We start from the raw sequence: 17,849 nt of genomic DNA on the forward strand, positions 1-17,849 counted from the left end.
CGATTGTTATCATTAGTTTTCTAATGTTTTTGGAACAGGATGAAGGTGTCATATCGAGGTCATTTTCTTCACAACATCTATACCAACTCATTCATCGATTCTCCGGAGTTCAGGTCTACTGAGATGCACAGAGGGGAGAAGTTCCAGGTAAAAAGTTCAAGAAAACATAAAACTGCATATATACCTCCCAATGACAACATCATAATCTACTCAATCCTGAGTAGCTCTCCATGTTGGAGCCAAATAAGCTCTAACCAACCAATGCATGGACTAGTTCAGGCCCTCAAAGTAGGCTATGGTATGCAGCACTGAGCTGTAAGAAATGGGTCCTTTAAATCCTGATAGCAGTGAGGTTGGGCCTCCATGGATTGGCCTGCTTGCCTAGAAAATCCAACAGTGCATTGATTGAATTGAGATCTGGAAAATTTGGAAGCCAAACTAGCACCTCAAGATTCAAGTGGTGTTACTAAAATCATCTTTTAACCAAAGTTTACCTTAAAATCATCATGCAAAACTGCACACTGAACCCCCAACGAGGCCACCATCTTCCATTATGTCGGTATATTTCTGAAGTTCAGTGGGCACTGTAGGTGATTATGGTAGCAACTTTGTAATTGAATCAGGACTGTACTGCTGTGTTCTTACTGATAGGTGACAATAGTGGCAGAGGAGAACTGCAAGTTCCTGTGTTGGTCTCGGGAACGGCTCACTTACTTCCTGGAATCAGACACTTTTCTGAATGAGGTGTTCAAGTACCTGATCGGCAAAGACATCACCAACAAACTTTACTCTCTAAATGATCCCACGCTTAGTGATAAGGTGAGTATATCTTTGTACAGGCACACCCCTGCTTTCTTACTGATGGTGTTAACAGAGCAAATACTGGTGCTGCTTGTTTCCTAGGCAGTGAAAAAAATGGACCGTCAGCCCAGCCTGTGCTCTCAGCTTTCCATGATGCAGATGAGGAACAGCATGGCAAGCACTAGTGACACAGATGATGTCCTTAACCAGATCCTACGAGGAGGATCTACAGGATCATCACTCCGTAAGTATCACTGTCCCTCAATTTAAATGCCATTTTTAGGTCACCTTACCAGAGGCACAGTTACCTGCCAGGTGCTTAAAAAGTTAAAGTAACAGTATATTAAACCCATTGGTCTTTAGAATTTCTTGTAAAACTTTGAAAAAATTGAATATTGACGTAACATGATACAAAAGAGCCCAGAACTTCGTAATTCAACAAAAATACCTCAGACAAAAAATATTAAACAAAATACATAAAAAAGATATGTACCATCACCTCTGATAATAAAAACAAATGTCTGCGCAGTCCATACTAACAAATGGGGTCCGATATTTTTTAATTCATCTGTAACTACAACTAAATCCTTCCTAGATTGAACCCAGGGGATTATTCTGACCCTTTTTCCATAGGTTAGCCACTACTATTATGAAAGTCTGTTGGAGGTCTTCTGACTATTCTAGGGTAAGTTTGACCTGCTGGCTAACCCGTTCCATTATCAACCTGCAATGGTGGAGCAGTGACATAGGTAACTGACACTGACTGAGGTTTAGTGGTATATGGAATGGAACCTGCTACCATGGGTTGTTCCTGATTTGACTCAGTTGACGAAAACTCCTCCTGGTAGCTACTGTATCTGTCTCTGAGACAAGATGGGTTGGCTGTGGAGCATAATTGGTAGCACCAGAGTCTCTAAGCAGTTTATCAACATGTTGCCTCCATATAAGATGATTATTTGTTTCAACAGTGTATGACACAAGGCCCGTTTTAGCAATCACAGTGGCTGGTATCCACTTTGCTACTTTGGTGTAGTTTTGAGCGAGAACACTCTCTCCGGCTTCAAAAGTGCATAGCTTTGTTTTTACTCGTCCGGGGATGGACGATGGTGCTTTTTGGTTATGTTGCACAATCTTCTTTGTCCTGAAAGACCTCAGGAAGTTGATTCGAGTGCGGAGTTGTCTCTTCATCACGGCCATGGTAGTAACATGCGGTGTATTCCGATATGACAAGAGGAACGTGCTCAGGCATTGGTTGAGAGAATTTATATTTTAAGATGTTGAAAGCACTTACTTCAGGGTCTGTATAAACCTTTCAGCCAGCCCATTTGTTGCAGGGTGATAAGGTGCAGACATGATGTGCTGAATATGGCCCTAAAATCTACAGACAGTAATTGTGAACCGTAATCACTCACAAGCTGTTGTGGCACAACAGCATCTAGAGCTGGCCACCAGAAGTAGCTCCGTGCAATTTCTTTCATTCTCACAACACCACAGTTTCCAGAATGAAGCTGGCCCAGAATTCCTTCCGGTAGTGCTGGTGGAATAATGACACAATATCCCCACAGCAGACATTCGGACTGGACTAAAAGGTCCTTCCTACTTTCCTAGTAGGGCTTCAGATGTGGTGTCATTTGTCCTCTCCTCCCAGTAGAGACGATTTCCATAACTTCTGACAAGAGAGGATAAGTGTGAGTGTGTTTCCTTGCATGTGTGGAGGATACTGGTGCAGCATGTATATCCTTGAAATATACAGGGGTTGGACGATGGAATTGAAATCCTGTCATTTTAGTCTGGGAGGTTCCATGGCTAAATTGGACCAGCCTAGAGCCAGTCTTCATTGATTGCACATTGCACCAGTAAGAGCAAAGTGTGAAGGTTCAATTAGCAGGGTAAGAGCACAGTTTTGTTCAAAATATTGAAATGCACACAACATTATGGATGACATACCAGAGTTCAAAAGAGGACAAATTGTTGGTGCACGTCTTGATGGTGCATCTGTGACCAAGACAGCAAGTCTTTGTGATGTATCAAGAGCCACGGTATCCAGGGTAATGTCAGCATACCACCAAGAAGGACGAACCACATCCAACAGGATTAACTGTGGACGTAAGAGGAAGCTGTCTGAAAGGGATGTTCGGGTGCTAACCGATATTGTATCCAAAAAACATAAAACCACGGCTGCCCAAATCACGGCAGAATTAAATGTGGACCTCAACTCTCCTGTTTCCACCAGAACTGTCCGTTCTGGTGGAGAGCTCCACAGGGTCAATATACACGGCCGGGCTGCTATAGCCAAACCTTTAGTCACTCATGCTCATGCCAAACGTCGGTTTCAATGGTGCAAGGAGCGCAAATCTTGGGCTGTGGACAATGTGAAACATGTATTGTTCTCTGATGAGTCCACCTTTACTGTTTTCCCCACATCCGGGAGAGTTACGGTGTGGAGAAGCCCCAAAGAAGCGTATCACCCAGACTGTTGCATGCCCAGAGTGAAGCATGGGGGTGGATCAGTGATAGTTTGGGCTGCCATATCATGGCATTCCCTTGGCCCAATACTTGTGCTAGATGGGCATCACTGCCAAGGACTACCGAACCATTCTTGAGGACCATATGCATCCAATGGTTCAAACATTGTATCCTGAAGGCGGTGCCGTGTATCAGGATGACAATGCACCAATACACACAGCAAGACTGGTGAAAGATTGGTTTGATGAACATGAAAGTGAAGTTGAACATCTCCCATGGCCTGCACAGTCACCAGATCTAAATATTATTGAGCCACTTTGGGGTGTTTTGGAGGAGCGAGTCAGGAAACGTTTTCCTCCACCAGTATAACGTAGTGACCTGGCCACTATCCTGCAGGAAGAATGGCTTAAAATCCCTCTGACCACTGTGCAGGACTTGTATATGTCATTCCCAAGACGAATTGACGCTGTATTGGCCGCAAAAGGAGGCCCTACACCATACTAATAAATTATTGTGGTGTAAAACCATGTGTTTCAGTTTCATTGTCCAACCCCTGTAGGATCTCAGCTTAAATTGATTCTTGGTGCTTCAGAAGGCAACGGGGGTCTTGAGAGCCCATCCGCATTACTGTGCTTGTCAGACTGCCTGTACTGAATGTCATACCAATGTCAGACCAAACAACAACAGGGCCCATCGCTGCATACGACTGCTGACAAGGGATGGAATCCCAGTTAGAGGACCAAAAATAGAGGTTAAGGCTCGGTGATCCCTGAATAATGTAAATTTCCGGCAAAAAACATATTGGTGGTACTTCTTTATACCAAATACTATTGCCAGAGCTTCCCGCTCAATCTGTGCATATTTACTTTCGAGATGCGAAGGCAATTGGCCTCTCCTCTCTTGATGGCATGATGTGGGACACTACCGCCCACACCATGTGGTGAGTTGTCACATGCCAGTTGCAAGGGCATCGCTGGGTTGAAATGGGTGAGGACTTCAGACTGAGAAAGGGCAGACTTTACGTCTCTGTATGCTTTTTCACATTTTTCTGCCCATTGTCATGCCTTGGTCTTGTTAAGAAGCTCATGCAGTGGCTTCACTCTGTTTGAATGGAACGGGTTTGCGAGGTTTGGAACAAATCTAGCATAATATGTCAGCAACACCCCTTAACACATCTTAACTGGTTCACATTCTTTCGGGCTGGAGCCTCTGCAATAGCTTTCACCTTTGATGGTGCTTTGTGAAGTCCAGAGCTGTCGATTATGTTGCCCAGATATTCAACCAATGGTTGTAAAAACTCACATTTGTTTTTTCTGACTCTTAGACTGAAATTTTACAACCTCTGCAATGTTGCATCCAGATTCCTCAAATGTGTTTCTTTGACTGGTCCAGTAATGAGCAGATCATCCTGTTGCACTGGACACCTGAGATTCCACTCAGAATCTGATCCATCGTTCTCTGAAAAAGAGCTGGAGCAGAGGATATTTTCAAATGGAAGAATGTTGTACATGTACAGGCCTTTGTGTGTCATTATGGTCAGCATTTCCTTTGACTCAGGGTCACAATGCATCTGTAGATATGCCTGAGATAAATCTATTATACTAAAGTTCTGTCCACCAGCCAAACCTGAGAAGAGGTCATCTATAAGGGGCAAAGGTTAATGATCTGCAGTCAAGACAGGGTTGGCAGTCACATTAAAGTCATCACAGATCCTTGGAGTGGCACCTTTTTTCATGAATGGAACTATGGGTGTTTCCAATCCACTTACTTTCACTGGTTCTAACACTCCACTCTTTACTAGTCTATCTAATTATGCCTCTACATTGGGCTTACTGGCATATGGTACAGGCCTAGCTTTCAGACAATTTGGTGAATTTCCTGGTTTGACTGTCAGCATAACTGTCCTTCATGCTTCCTAGTTCTCCATCAAATACCTCTGAATGCTTCTTTAAGATCTCCTCTAGGGGGCTCATTATTTACTGTGAACACTTCAGGCCAGTTTTATCTGAGGCGTCCACAGGCGTCCCAGCAGAGCAGTGTGGTTTCCTGGAATTATGAACACTGGAAGGATCACCTCCTGATTATTGTGTGAAACTGACAAATCCACCTGTTCCAACACTGAAACAGGCTCACCAGTGTAGGTTCTCGGCTTTAACTTCTTCTGTTGCAAATAGAGGGGATGCAGATTCTGGCACATTGACACACGTTTACCAGTATCCTCCTGCATCCATATCTGATGGCCCTCTAGCAGAACTGTGACCCAGTACTCGTTAGTACATCACTTAGTTCATGCTCCATTTTGTTCACTTGTTGCTTATTTGTTTGGGAGAATCCACTTTCTTTCAACTGTAAAGGTTGCTTTTGTGTCTGACTTTACTTATATTTACAGGCATGTTCGATGGGGCCAGTCTGACCACAGTTTCTGCAGGCTAGGATTTTACTCCAACAGTCATTAGCTTGGTGCCGTTTTTCCACAGCATTAACACAACTTTTCCCCCTTAGCTTTATTCTTATGTTCATAGGACAACTGATGCACATGTGTGGATGCACTTAATTGTTGTACTTCTTGGGCAGCCATTTCAATTGAAGTACTCACTTCATTGGCCTTTTCCAGTGTCAAGTTAGCCTTAGTTAGCAGTCTTTTTTGGATACCCCACTGCATAACAAGTAGAGTATCATTGAATACAAGTCCAATTTCACAGTTTTCAGATAGGCGTTTCAATACTGCTACAAATTGTACAACAGATTCACCCTCTTCTTGTTTCCTCTTATGAAATCTGAACCTCTCTGCAATAATCAGAGGCTTAGGTGAATAATGATTCCCTAATATTTGCTCTATTACATCGTGGGACTCCAGGCTTGTCCGGTACCAAACTTGGCAAGAGATTGAGCATTTTACCACCCTTGACACTTAAAAAGATTGACACTATGACATCAGCTTTAGTCTTGTTGGCGTGTACAAAATAATTAAATCTCCATATATGAACTCCATTGTTCAGCACTTTCTTCATATGGTCCTATATTTCCAATTACCATAGCCATTTTCACTTAACTATTTAATTTCAGCCACAGTCCTCTTCCACATTTTCTTTTTTTTTTTTGTTTTCTCATATTTCTCTCTTTAATGTGGTGGAAAACTTTCCTGTTGCTTAGTTAACTTTCTTTCTTACTGTCCTGTAGCCTGCAGTTTGCTAGCAGCAGCGCAAACCAGACTTTAATCCGGAAAAAATAAAACTAACACAGCATGAGAACACAGTACCTCGTCTCCATTTTTGTTGTATGCTATACTTAAGGGTAGTACAGCTAAAGGAGGATAAAGGACATAATTAGAAGAATTATGAGCATACTCTACCCATGGCAGGAATTGGCTCCAGTCTGTGGGGTTAGTTGATATTAAACAACGGAGGGTGGATTCCAGCTCTTGATTCATCCTCTCCGTTGGACTATTAGACTGAGGGTGATATCCTGAGCTCAGAGATACTTTAGCTCCCAATGCTAAGCAGAATTGTTTCCAAACCTTAACTGTAAACTGAGGTCCGCGGTCGGAGAGGATCTCCAGAGGTATACCATGCCTGAGCACATGCTTCACCAGAAGTTGAGCTGTCTGAAGGGCAGAGGGTAGTTTTCTGAGGGGAATGAGATGACAGGTCTTAGAGAAACAGTCGACAATAGTGAGTATGGTAGTCATACCTCTTGAAGTGGGAAGTCTGGTGACGAAGTCGAGGGCTATATGTGACCAGGGCTGCTTAGGAACACAAAGGGGTGGCCATAGTCCTGCGGGTGGTTGGTTAGAGGACTTATTTCTTGCACAAATAATGCAGGCTCTTACATACTCTTTGACGACCCTATGAAGGGACGGCCACCAAAACCTTCTGGAGATGAGGGCGATGGTTCAAGCAGAGCCAAGATGGACCAAGAACTTGGTTGAATGGAACCAGTAGATCAGGCGGGACCAGACAGTTGATAGGACGTAAGTCTGATTTGGGGGTCCACGTCCGGAATCTGGTTCATTTCTGAGGGTCTGGGATACAAAATTCTCCACATCCCACGTGAGGGCCCCAACAACTCAACTTTGCGCTAGGATGGGAACAGGTTCCTTGTCAGAGTCATCTGGGGAGAACTGTCGAGAGAGGGCGTCGGGCTTGATATTCTTGGAACCAGGTCTGTATGAGATCGAGAGGTTAAAAAGTGAAAAGAAATGGGACCAACGAGACTGGCGAGGGTTAATGCGTTTGGCTGCTTGAAGGTAGGCTAGGTTTTCATGATCTGTCCATACCACAACTGGGTGTTCAGCGCCCTCCAGCCAATGACGCCACTCCTCCAGGGCCAGTTTTATTGCCAGGAGTTCTCGGTCTCCCACATCATAATTTCTCTTCGCTGGATTGAATCTGCAGGAGAAAAAGGCACAAGGGTGAAATTTGCCATCAGAGTCAGAAACTTGGGATAGCACAGCCCCTGATCCAATATCAGATGCATCAACTTCTAGTGTGAATTGTTTTGACTGGTTTGGATGAATGAGAATGGGAACTTGAGAGAAACTGTCATTGAGCTTATGAAAAGCAGCATCTGCCTGTGGAGCCCACTCAAAAGGGTGTTTTGTGGAAGTCAAACCGGTTAATGGGGCTGCAGTTTGACTGTAGTTTCTGATGAATCTTCTATAAAAACTGGCAAAGCCCAGAAACCATTGAAGCTGTTTACCTGAGTCAGGAGTGGGCCATTCGAGTACAGCCTTAATCTTGTATGGATCTGAACGAACCTGCCCACCCTCTAGGATGAATCCGAGGAAGGTAACAGAGGTCTTGTGAAACTCACATTTTCAGCTTTTACATATAGGTGGTTCTCTAGGAGGCGTTGAAGGACCAAGTGGACGTGTTGTTGATGCTCTGAGAAGTTTCTTGAGTAAATGAGGATGTCATCTAAATACACAAAAACGAAAAAATTGATGAAGTCCCTCAGGACATCATTCACTAGGGCCTGAAATACGGCCGGGGCGTTACAGATGCCGAAAGGCATAACCAGATACTCAAAATGTCCTAAAGGGGTCTTAAAAGCTGTTTTCCATTTGTCCCCCTGGCGGATACGGACGAGATGGTGAGCATTGCGGAGGTCGAGTTTGGAAAATATTGTAGCATCTTGTACAGGTTTGAATGCGGAAGAGATGAGTGGAAGAGGATATTTGTTCTTGATTGTGATAAGATTTAGTCCCCTGTAGTCAATGCATGGAGAAAGGGATTCATCTTTTTTCCCCACAAAGAAAAACCCCGCCCCTAGTGGAGACGATGAGGGACGAATGATGCCTGCAGCTAGGGACTCAGTGACATATTTTTCGAGGGTCTGTCATTCAGGGCGTGAGACATTATAGAGTCTACTGGAGGGCAGAGGTGCCCCAGAGAGAAGGTCAATGGCGCAGTCGTATGGCCTGTGATGGGGTAAGGACAGAACCTCAGTTTTACTGAAGACATGTTTTAGATCCATGTACTCCTCGGGAACTGAAGTTAAGTCAGGATACTCTGCTGTTCCAGGATCAGGTTCTGGTTGTTTGGGTAGAACAGCTGAATGTAAACAGGATGAGAGGCAGTTAGTGGACCAGGAACTAATTTGACAGTTAAACCAATTAAGGAGTGGATTGTGCTTCTGGAGCCAGGGAAAACCTAACACTAGGGGATTCTGAGAAACAGGAAACACAAAGAAGGATATCAGTTCACGATGATTTCCAGAGATTATTAATTCTAAAGGCTTGGTCTTGTGTGTGGTTTGTTGAAGGTTCTCACCGTTAATGGCAGAAACCAGGTGGAGGGATAGGAAGCAGTTCTGTGTCGATCTGAGCGTGTTCCACCAAGCGTTGGTTTTAAGTTTTGCTCACTTCCTGAGTCAATGAGAGCCGATAAATGGAGTGAGTCTTGGGAGAACAAGATGGTAGCCGAATCTGTTATTGGTAGGGTTGAAATGGTGGTCCGTCAGGTTGCCCTTTACAACTGGCGGACCCTCTCTTTTGGTCGCACTGGGCATGAGGCGATGAAGTATCCGTGTGTGCCACAGTATAAACACTGCTTGGATTCCATTCTTTGTTGACGTTCCTCTGGGGAGGGCCGAGTCTGACCATTTTGCATGGGTTCTGGAGAAGATGTAAGTGGTTCAGGGCGAGGTGCAGCAGCTGAGCTCAGAGGTGCCTGTGATCTCACAGCAAACCTTTCAAAATGTGACCTTCTTCTATCTATTATCAACTCGAGTAGCTAAAGCTATAGATTCATTTAGAGTCTCGGGTTCATCTAGCAAAACTAACTCATCCTTCAAAGATTCGTCAAGGGACTGGAAAAAAGCAGCTTTAAGAGCGCAGGTATCCCAACCTGAAGCAGCAGCTAGTGTACGAAACTCTATAGAAAACTCTGAAATTGGTTTGTTTCTTTGTTTTAACGCCCCCAGATGGCGGGCTGTATTGGTCTGATCTAATTCGGTGTCAAAAATCTGCTTGAATTCACTTATAAAATCATTATAAGTGCAGCCGAAGCGGTTATGATCAGTAAAGCGAGCCTCAGCCCATCTTAGTCCCTTTAAAGAAAGGAGTCCTAAAATATAAGAGATTTTAACATCATCATGGGGAAAAGATTGTGGAGAGCGACTAAGCACTAGGGAGCACTGTAGGAGGAAACCTCCACAACCTCACCGGAACCTCACCGGAAAACTTATCCGGATTCAGTTCAGTTCTCTTTTTCAGTCTCTCATGTTTATTTCCTTTCTGTTAGGTCATTATTTGAAGTCTGTCACTTAGTGTTTTGTGTTAGTGTACCTTCTTAGTTAGGTTCCCACATGTCGTCAGGTTACTTTTGTTAGTTGTTACTTTACAGATTTCTATAATTTATGTTTGTTAATAGTTTCCTTAGATCTGTTCCCTGAGTTTTGTTATCTAGTTTTGGTTTCCCTGTAAATTAGTTTACTTCATATACATTCCTCCTCAGTTCCCTGCAGCTTGCTCCTCACACCTGTTCAGTATTCATCTGACTACCTGCCTCCTTTCCTCATTGGTTCCACATTGCACTTCCCTCTGTTTAAAAACTCACTGATTCTCATTGTCACTTGCTGGTTCCTCCCGTTAACGTTGCTGTTCCCTGCTGATTATCCGTGTCTTCCTTTTGTCAACCCATGTAAGTTGTTTGGAAACCTTTTGATTAAAAGAAGAACCTCATCATGCTGCTGCCCGGTGTTTGCCTACGTTTTGACAATAATTAGCCCTCAAAAATACAAACTTACCTGGTATAGAACCGGATTGCGTCTTCTGAGCCTGCGAAGCACTCCAAACCAAAACAGATCCGCAGCTGCATCCCTTCCACTTGACTCTGTAGCTGTTCAATTCTAAAGCTAACTTTAGAATTATAGCATGAGAAACACGAACATTGAGGTTCACAACAGTGTAGCGATGATCCGCTCACCCGCTGATAGCATAGTTTCTTCCTCTGGACAATTGACATACTTATTTCTTTCCACTTGTCAAAATAAGGTGAGATCTTTCCATGTAATCCATGCAACATTTAGTAACTGCTCACAGTTAATTCCATAAAAGTTACAATAAATATCCTTATGTGTAATCCATGCAATAATTATTAAAAAATACAGTTGAAGCAGTGGGGAGTGAAACAGGCATGTTCTCATATTCTGGAGCTGAGAGACTGGAGAGGCCTGTGTGGAGCCACATATTATCTGTCTTATCTTTTGCAAAAATATAAAGAAGTATATCCAAAGAAATGATGTATGATGATTTTACATTCTTTCACATGTATTGAATAAAATTAGTAATCTTTGATTGACAAGTTAAAAGATGTATGATTGAAATGTGGTTAAGAACTGAGAATTAGAGGAAAAACATTAAGGTTTGACATTCTCAATCAACTATATATGAAAGAAATATAACATTAATCATTTGTAAAGCATGAATAAAAAGAATGAAGTGATGGTTTTACAACTGTGTTTTAAAGGAAATGCTGAAAGCTGAAGAATGGAATGTGTAAAACTGTAAAGTTTAAAACTGAGCAGATTAGGGAAAGAACTGTAGGATGATTAGGAGTGACGAGAGCCGGCTGCATGCTGACAACGACGGGAGGATGCGACAACAGACCAGCGTGGCTATTATTGGCATTGAAACAGAATCAGTAGGTCACAGTGACCATGACTAAAGTATTGAGCAATAATCAAGAAGCTGAGCTGAATAGGTTGTGCAATAACTAAGAAGCCTAATAAGGGCCTGACCGGCGAAGGCATCAAGCACTATAAAAACAATGCTGATAGCAGAAACGGGGTTGTTTCCTCGCAGAAGACCAGCGAAGAAGTTCGGACGGAGAAAATAAGCTTGGATGGAAAAGGAACAGAGACACAGCCCAACTGATCGACTGTATTAAAAAGACGATCAACCCGTATGCCCAGAAAGGACTGTGCCTCAAAATTAAGAATCTGATTTCATCTAAATCCTTTTTATCCAGACAACAGAAGTGAACTTGATCGGTGAACAGCTGATTGCTCTAAGTTTCAGGCTTCTGGAAGTCCTGAATCAACTTCATTTATTTCCCCGGGTTTCCTTCAACTCTTCAGCCTCTGGAAACTACTGTCTTCGGAGACAAATAACAACAAAGATCCTGCTTAACCATCAAAGCCTGGAGCATCAGTGCATGCCACTTAAAGGAAGAAAACTGAAGATTAAGTCGTATTCCCTTCAAGAAACCACTCGTTACCAGAAGAATTCTTCTCCATCAGGTTCATGGATGAGCCTCCGTCTTCAAAGCCTCTCCAAACCCACTAGTTTCAGCATCATGGAAAGACAGGTTGAGTTGATTGATTCATTTCTATTATTGAAATTACTTTGTGTTGCCGAATTTAAGCTGTTACTGACCCCTGCGAAAGCGTTACTAATTAAAGAAAGCATATAAAATTTTAGTTAAATCATGGATATTCAATTATTTGAGTCACCGTATTGTTGGTATTTCATTGGTGGTAAAACGTTTTGTTGCCTGGTTCCAAGATATTTTAGAAGGTTTTTATAGGTTGCCTTAGTCAAGTTTGTTAAAACAGCGCCCTTGGGGCTCGTGCTGAGCTACTAAAATTAACCTAGCCCATATACCAAGAGCCAGTTGTAAATTAGGGAATGAGCAGCCGTGAACAAAAGTGACTGTCAAAGGTGTGGATGACTGTGATAGGCTACTCGGTCGCCCGGACCTCCAGTTGAAGAAGGGCGAGACTTTTGGATGAAGGCTGTCAGAGGCCAGGCGAGTCATTACCCGACACCAGCTTAAACAGGACTTTCAGTAAACCTGCTTAGTAAGATCTTTCAGGTTTAGGGAAGTCCAGACCCGTTAGATGGTGAGCTGGATTGAGCAATCCCTTTAGACATGGGGAAGTAGGAGGGAGGGGTTAGCTCATCGGACAACGAAACACTGCTTGCTATCAAAACAACCCAACCTGAAAGGCAGGGACGTTCACCTGGGAGTTTTCGACCTCACAACTTTTGACCAGAAGTTAGCGGTAGCCATATTGTGCACATAGCCACTGAAGTAGCAAAACACAATAATATGTATGCTGTGACTAATGACACCACCCAATCAGTGACCAACAGTCTTCTGACGTCGCGTTTTCAGCACCACTTGGCATAGTTAGAACCGCATCCAACCAGGTACTAAAATAGTGATGTTTCCACTTAACCATTACTAATGGAAAAGCCTAATAAGCAAGCAGAGCTGTACCAAACTGTGCTGAGTCTGGACTGGTGGAAAAGGGCCATTAGACAGAGACCATTACACTTACATTTAGAAGTCATTTGAAATAGAGAAGGCCCATCTTTGACTCTTATTTTGTGCCGCTCTGGTGTTTCCTGATATCACAGTGCTTTATAGTGAAAAATTGATTGTTGACAACAAAATCAAGGTTACTAATCTTTGACAAGCAGACGATGGCTGAACACTACTCCAAAGAAAAGATAAAAATTAAATCCACACCTTTGTACTGTGAAGGTAAAAATTTTACCCAGCTGAATGTCTGTGATTACCAGACTTGGCAAGACCAGTGCAGAATCAAAGATGTCAGCTCAATACTTATTGATTAAAAACATATCAACAGGCTTCTTGAATTAACTTGATATTTTTTGCACCAACAACCATCCATCTTGAAATTCCTAGAATCATATATCAACAAAAGCTTCATCAGACTTTGCAATGAGTGAGAATAAAAGATCCCTGGCAAACATTCCACACTGACCAGTAAGAGATCCAATCAATCTAAATTCCACAGGACTTAGTGGAAAAACATTGCTGTGCCAAGGTCAACGACATTTAATTCCTGTAAATAGAAACCTCTGAACTATACTAAAGACTTGCCTGTAATTTAACCAGGAACAAATTATTATGCAAATCAAAGATAATAGATAATTTTAAAACTAAGTGTCCAATTTAAAAAAACCAACCTGTATTTTACACTAAAGACTATAAGATTCTAAAAAACAAAAAAATTATAATTTATTGAATTTGTACTGCTCTTTACATTTTTCAATCTCAAGGTGTTATGATTCTGGCACATCTGCATGTCCTTCTCTACCCTGTCACCCTGGCTGCAATCAGCAGATGAGATGCACCTGGTGACTGCTGCAGTGCAGTGCAATCTGTGGCATGCCAAGCACCTGTGTCTTCCCTGATACAGTGCCTTGTGAAATTATTCACCCCCCTTGAACTGGTCAACCTCTTGCCACATTTCAGGCTTCAAACATAAGGATATACACTTTTTAATTTTTTGTGAAGAATCAACAACAAGTGGGACACAATCGTGAAGTGGAATGAAACTTATTGGATATGTCAAACTTTTTTAACAAATAAACTGAACTGTGGGGCGTGCAATATTATTCGGCCCCCTTGCGTTAATACTTTGTAGCGCCACCCTTTGCTGCAATTACAGCTGCAAGTCGCTTGGGGTATGTCTATCAGTTTTGCACATTGAGAGACTGAAATTCTTGCCCATTCTTCCTTGAAAAACATCTTGAGCTCAGTGAGGTTGGATGGAGAGAATTCGTAAACAGCAGTCTTCAGCTATTTCCACAGATTCTTGATTGGATTCAGGTCTGGACTTTGACTTGGCCATTCCAACACCTGGATACGTTTATTTGTGAATCATTCCATTGTAGATTTGGCTTTATGTTTTGGATCATTGTCTCGTTGGAAGATAAATCTCCGTCCCAGTCTCAGGTCTCTTGCAGACTCCAACAGGTTTTCTTCCAGAATGGTCCTGCATTTGGCCCCATCCATCTTCCCATCAATTTTGACCATCTTCCCTGTCCCTACTGACAAAAAGCAGGCCCAAACCATGATGCTGCCACCACCATGTTTGACAGTGGGGATGGTGTGTTCAGGGTGATGAGCTGTGCTGCTTTTACGCCAAACATATCGTTTTGCATTGTGGCCAAACAGTTCGATTTTGGTTGCATCTGACCAGAGCATAAAGGCCAGATTTGTGCAGTGTACGACTGATTGTTGTCCTATGGACAGACTCTCCCACCTCAGCTGAAGATCTCTGCAGTTCATCCAGAGTGATCATGGGCCTCTTGGCTGCATCTCTGATCAGTCTTCTCCTTGTTCGAGATGAAAGTTTAGGGGGACGGCTGGGTCTTGGTAGATTTGCAGTGGTCTGATACTCCTTCCATTTCAATATGATTGCTTGCACAGTGCTCCTTGGGATGTTTAAAGCAGACGGTGCCAGATTTTTGAAAGCCATCGTGTGAGTAGATATCCAGCGTTCTTTCCTGTCTGATCATTGTATTTTGACCCTGCTTCCTGCATCTGGTTTATGCCTCAACCTACCCCTTGCCTGACGTCTCTGTTCCGATCGTTGACCCTGTTTCTGTCCCCGGATTATTGAACCAGCCTAGCCCTTCGATTATTCAGGATTAAGGAGGGAGACCCAGCATCTGGAATGGAATGTTGCTGCTGCTGCTGCTTTTCCAGATGACAGTGGGTTTGTTGAAGCAGGTGTATGATGGCATCTTCAACTCCAACTAAAACAAGCAAAATGCAGGGGGTCCTGATTTTTTTTTTTGGTTACTCAGGTGGGCCAACAGGAGTCTCTAGGACCTTCCTGATGTGGGATGTTATGGCAACAGGAGCAGTCATTAAGGACTAATGGGTGAGTTTTGTTTGGTACCGTAACAAGACAGGAGGTCTTCCACAATACTGGAACCTTCTTCTGGGCCAGACTAAGGACACAGAGTTTAGGAAGACAGTCGGGAGGTTGGTCCCGATGTGGCACAGAGCTCAGGAGAATAACTAGGAGGCAAGTGACAAGGGAGCAGGGACCTAGGAGGCTCGCGATGAAGGAGCAGGTGGCTTGGAGGCCAGCATTGGCTGAGAAGGTGCCTTAGAGGCTGGCCATAGAGCGTAGAGGACCCTCTGGGAACCCTGTCTGGAGGACGGCCACAGAGAGGACCAGGACATCCTGGAAAGAATCCCATAAGGTGGTCAACTGAGTGGTTAGGCTGGACATGGAGGAGTTCTGGAGACCTGAACCCACAGAGGAGCTCTGGAGACCTGAAACCACGGAGAAGCTCTGGTGACTTGAAAACCACGGTGGAGCTCTCGAGGCTTGGAACCATGGAGCAGCAAACTCAGGAAAGACACCCAGACGTCCCTCTCCTCAGACACCTCCACCAGCTCTTCCGGGGGGGACCCCAAGGCATTCCCAGGCCAGCCGGGAGACATAGTCCCTCCAGCGTGTCCTGGGCCGTCCCCTGGCCTTCCTCTCAGTGGGAGGTGCCTGGAACACCTCCCGAGGAAGGCGTCCGGGAGGCATCCGGTATAGATGCCCGAGCCACCTCAACTGGCTCCTGTCAATGTGGAGGAACAGCGGCTCTACTCCGAGCTCCTCCCGGATGGCCGAGCTCCTCACCCTATTTCTAAGGCAGTGCCCGACCACCCTTCAGCGGAAGCTAATTTCAGCCACTTGTATCCGGGATCTCGTTCTTTCGGTCATGACCCAAAGTTCATGGCCATAGGTGAGGGTAGGAACGTAGACCAACCAGTAAATTGAGAACTTCGTTTTTTGGCTCAGCTCTCTCTTCACCACAACGGACCGGCACAGCGTCCCCATTACTGACCCGTCACCCAGAGCCTGTTTGCCTTGGGAGACCCTACCAGGGGCCTTTAAGCCCCAGACAACATAGCCTCAAGGAATAAAACCCCGCCACCTTAAAACACAGGGTTTTATTCCCTTTATTTCCTGGTTCCTAAGAGAACGGGAGGAATGAGACCCATTCTTGATCAGCCCCTATTCAACAAACCAATCATGAAGACACAATTCCACATGTTGGTAATACAACAGGTGCTGGAAAATCTTCTCAAGAGCGACTGGTTCACCACGATAGATCTGAAAGATGCATATTTTCACATCCCTATCATTCAGAAACACGGCAACTATCCCCTTTCAGTACAACCACCTGCCATTCAGTTACTCACTCGCCCCATGAAAATTCTCCAAATGCGTGGAGACGGCACTCCGGCCGCTGCGCACAGCAGGGTTGAGGCTCCCTTTTTTTGTCTGACCTGCTTTTACTAGCTCGATCCAAAGAGGAAACAGCTTTTCAGACGAGGACCCTGGTGGCACATCTAGAAAACTTGGGTTTATTCAGAAAAGAGTTCTGTTCTCCCATCCGAGATTATTATTATCTGGGGTGGACTTAAATTCAGCCACACTTCTGTTAGAGTTCTTATGAAATTATTATTATTTCACTGTGCTTTTATGTCGGTGCACTCTGTTGCCTGCAGGCTCAAAGTGAGAGCATAATTATCTCCCAGCCATGGCGTGTGACCGCTGTTATTATTGTCACTACAGCTGAGTTCCATCAAGCCTCCTTGTGGTCAGAAATTATTTCCTCTGCTATTGCGCTCACAGCACGCAGGGCTTGTTGCACTGTGCCATCATGCATGATTCAGCAGGTGATTGGTTTTATCCTCCACCTTAGAAGTTGTTGATTGGCTCTGTCCATTGTTAGACTGTCACATATTGTGACCTCGTCATCACTATTCACAGCAGCAGGTCTGGGCTCTTGGAGCTATTCTGGCCTAGCAGATGTTTATAGCTTTGGTTGGATGGATCCAGTGAGGTGTAGACCACATCCTGCGTCACCTTGACCCACCAACAAAAGCCTTAAAGGGCGAAGCCTATACGAAATAGAACCTTGGTTATATATTGTACTATACTCATAGTATCTTTACAATACGTAAACAATGTTTTTGTCACCTCTATGTGTAAATGTCCATTGGTCTGTGCACTAAAGAGCATAAAATGCATGTGAATTATCTAAGGGACACTTTCATTCTGACTGAAACTAAAACGGTGTCAGATCAGCAGATTAATTCCTAACAAGTCAGTTGTGATGATCCCTAAGGTGGACAAGTTCTAGACAATCACACATGTCTAAAATAGCTGCATAATTGTGGAACAAGGGCAGCTTTGGCACAGCTGCAGGACATTGCTGATGGAAGTGGTCGGAGGGAGTGTTTTTTTTAAGAGATCCTACTGACCTGCTTGCACATTATGATGCATGACTTATTAGCCAGTTCAGA

The 17,849-nt window shown here is 43.9% G+C and overlaps 1 protein-coding gene across 2 annotated transcripts in view; it reads left to right on the forward strand.

Annotated features, from left to right (window-relative positions):
- The window catches only part of bves (blood vessel epicardial substance), a 49,933-nt gene that overhangs the window by 12,869 nt on the left and 19,215 nt on the right, over positions 1-17,849 (forward strand). For both annotated transcript variants that reach the window (XM_047361693.1, XM_047361695.1), the window contains exons 5-7: positions 39-147; positions 652-819; positions 904-1,045. In XM_047361693.1, the coding sequence (XP_047217649.1) occupies positions 39-147; positions 652-819; positions 904-1,045 (419 nt within the window). The remainder of the gene's footprint in view (positions 1-38; positions 148-651; positions 820-903; positions 1,046-17,849) is intronic.

The sequence above is a fragment of the Girardinichthys multiradiatus genome, chromosome 3 (assembly GCF_021462225.1).
Source record: "Girardinichthys multiradiatus isolate DD_20200921_A chromosome 3, DD_fGirMul_XY1, whole genome shotgun sequence".
Lineage (NCBI taxonomy): Eukaryota > Metazoa > Chordata > Actinopteri > Cyprinodontiformes > Goodeidae > Girardinichthys > Girardinichthys multiradiatus.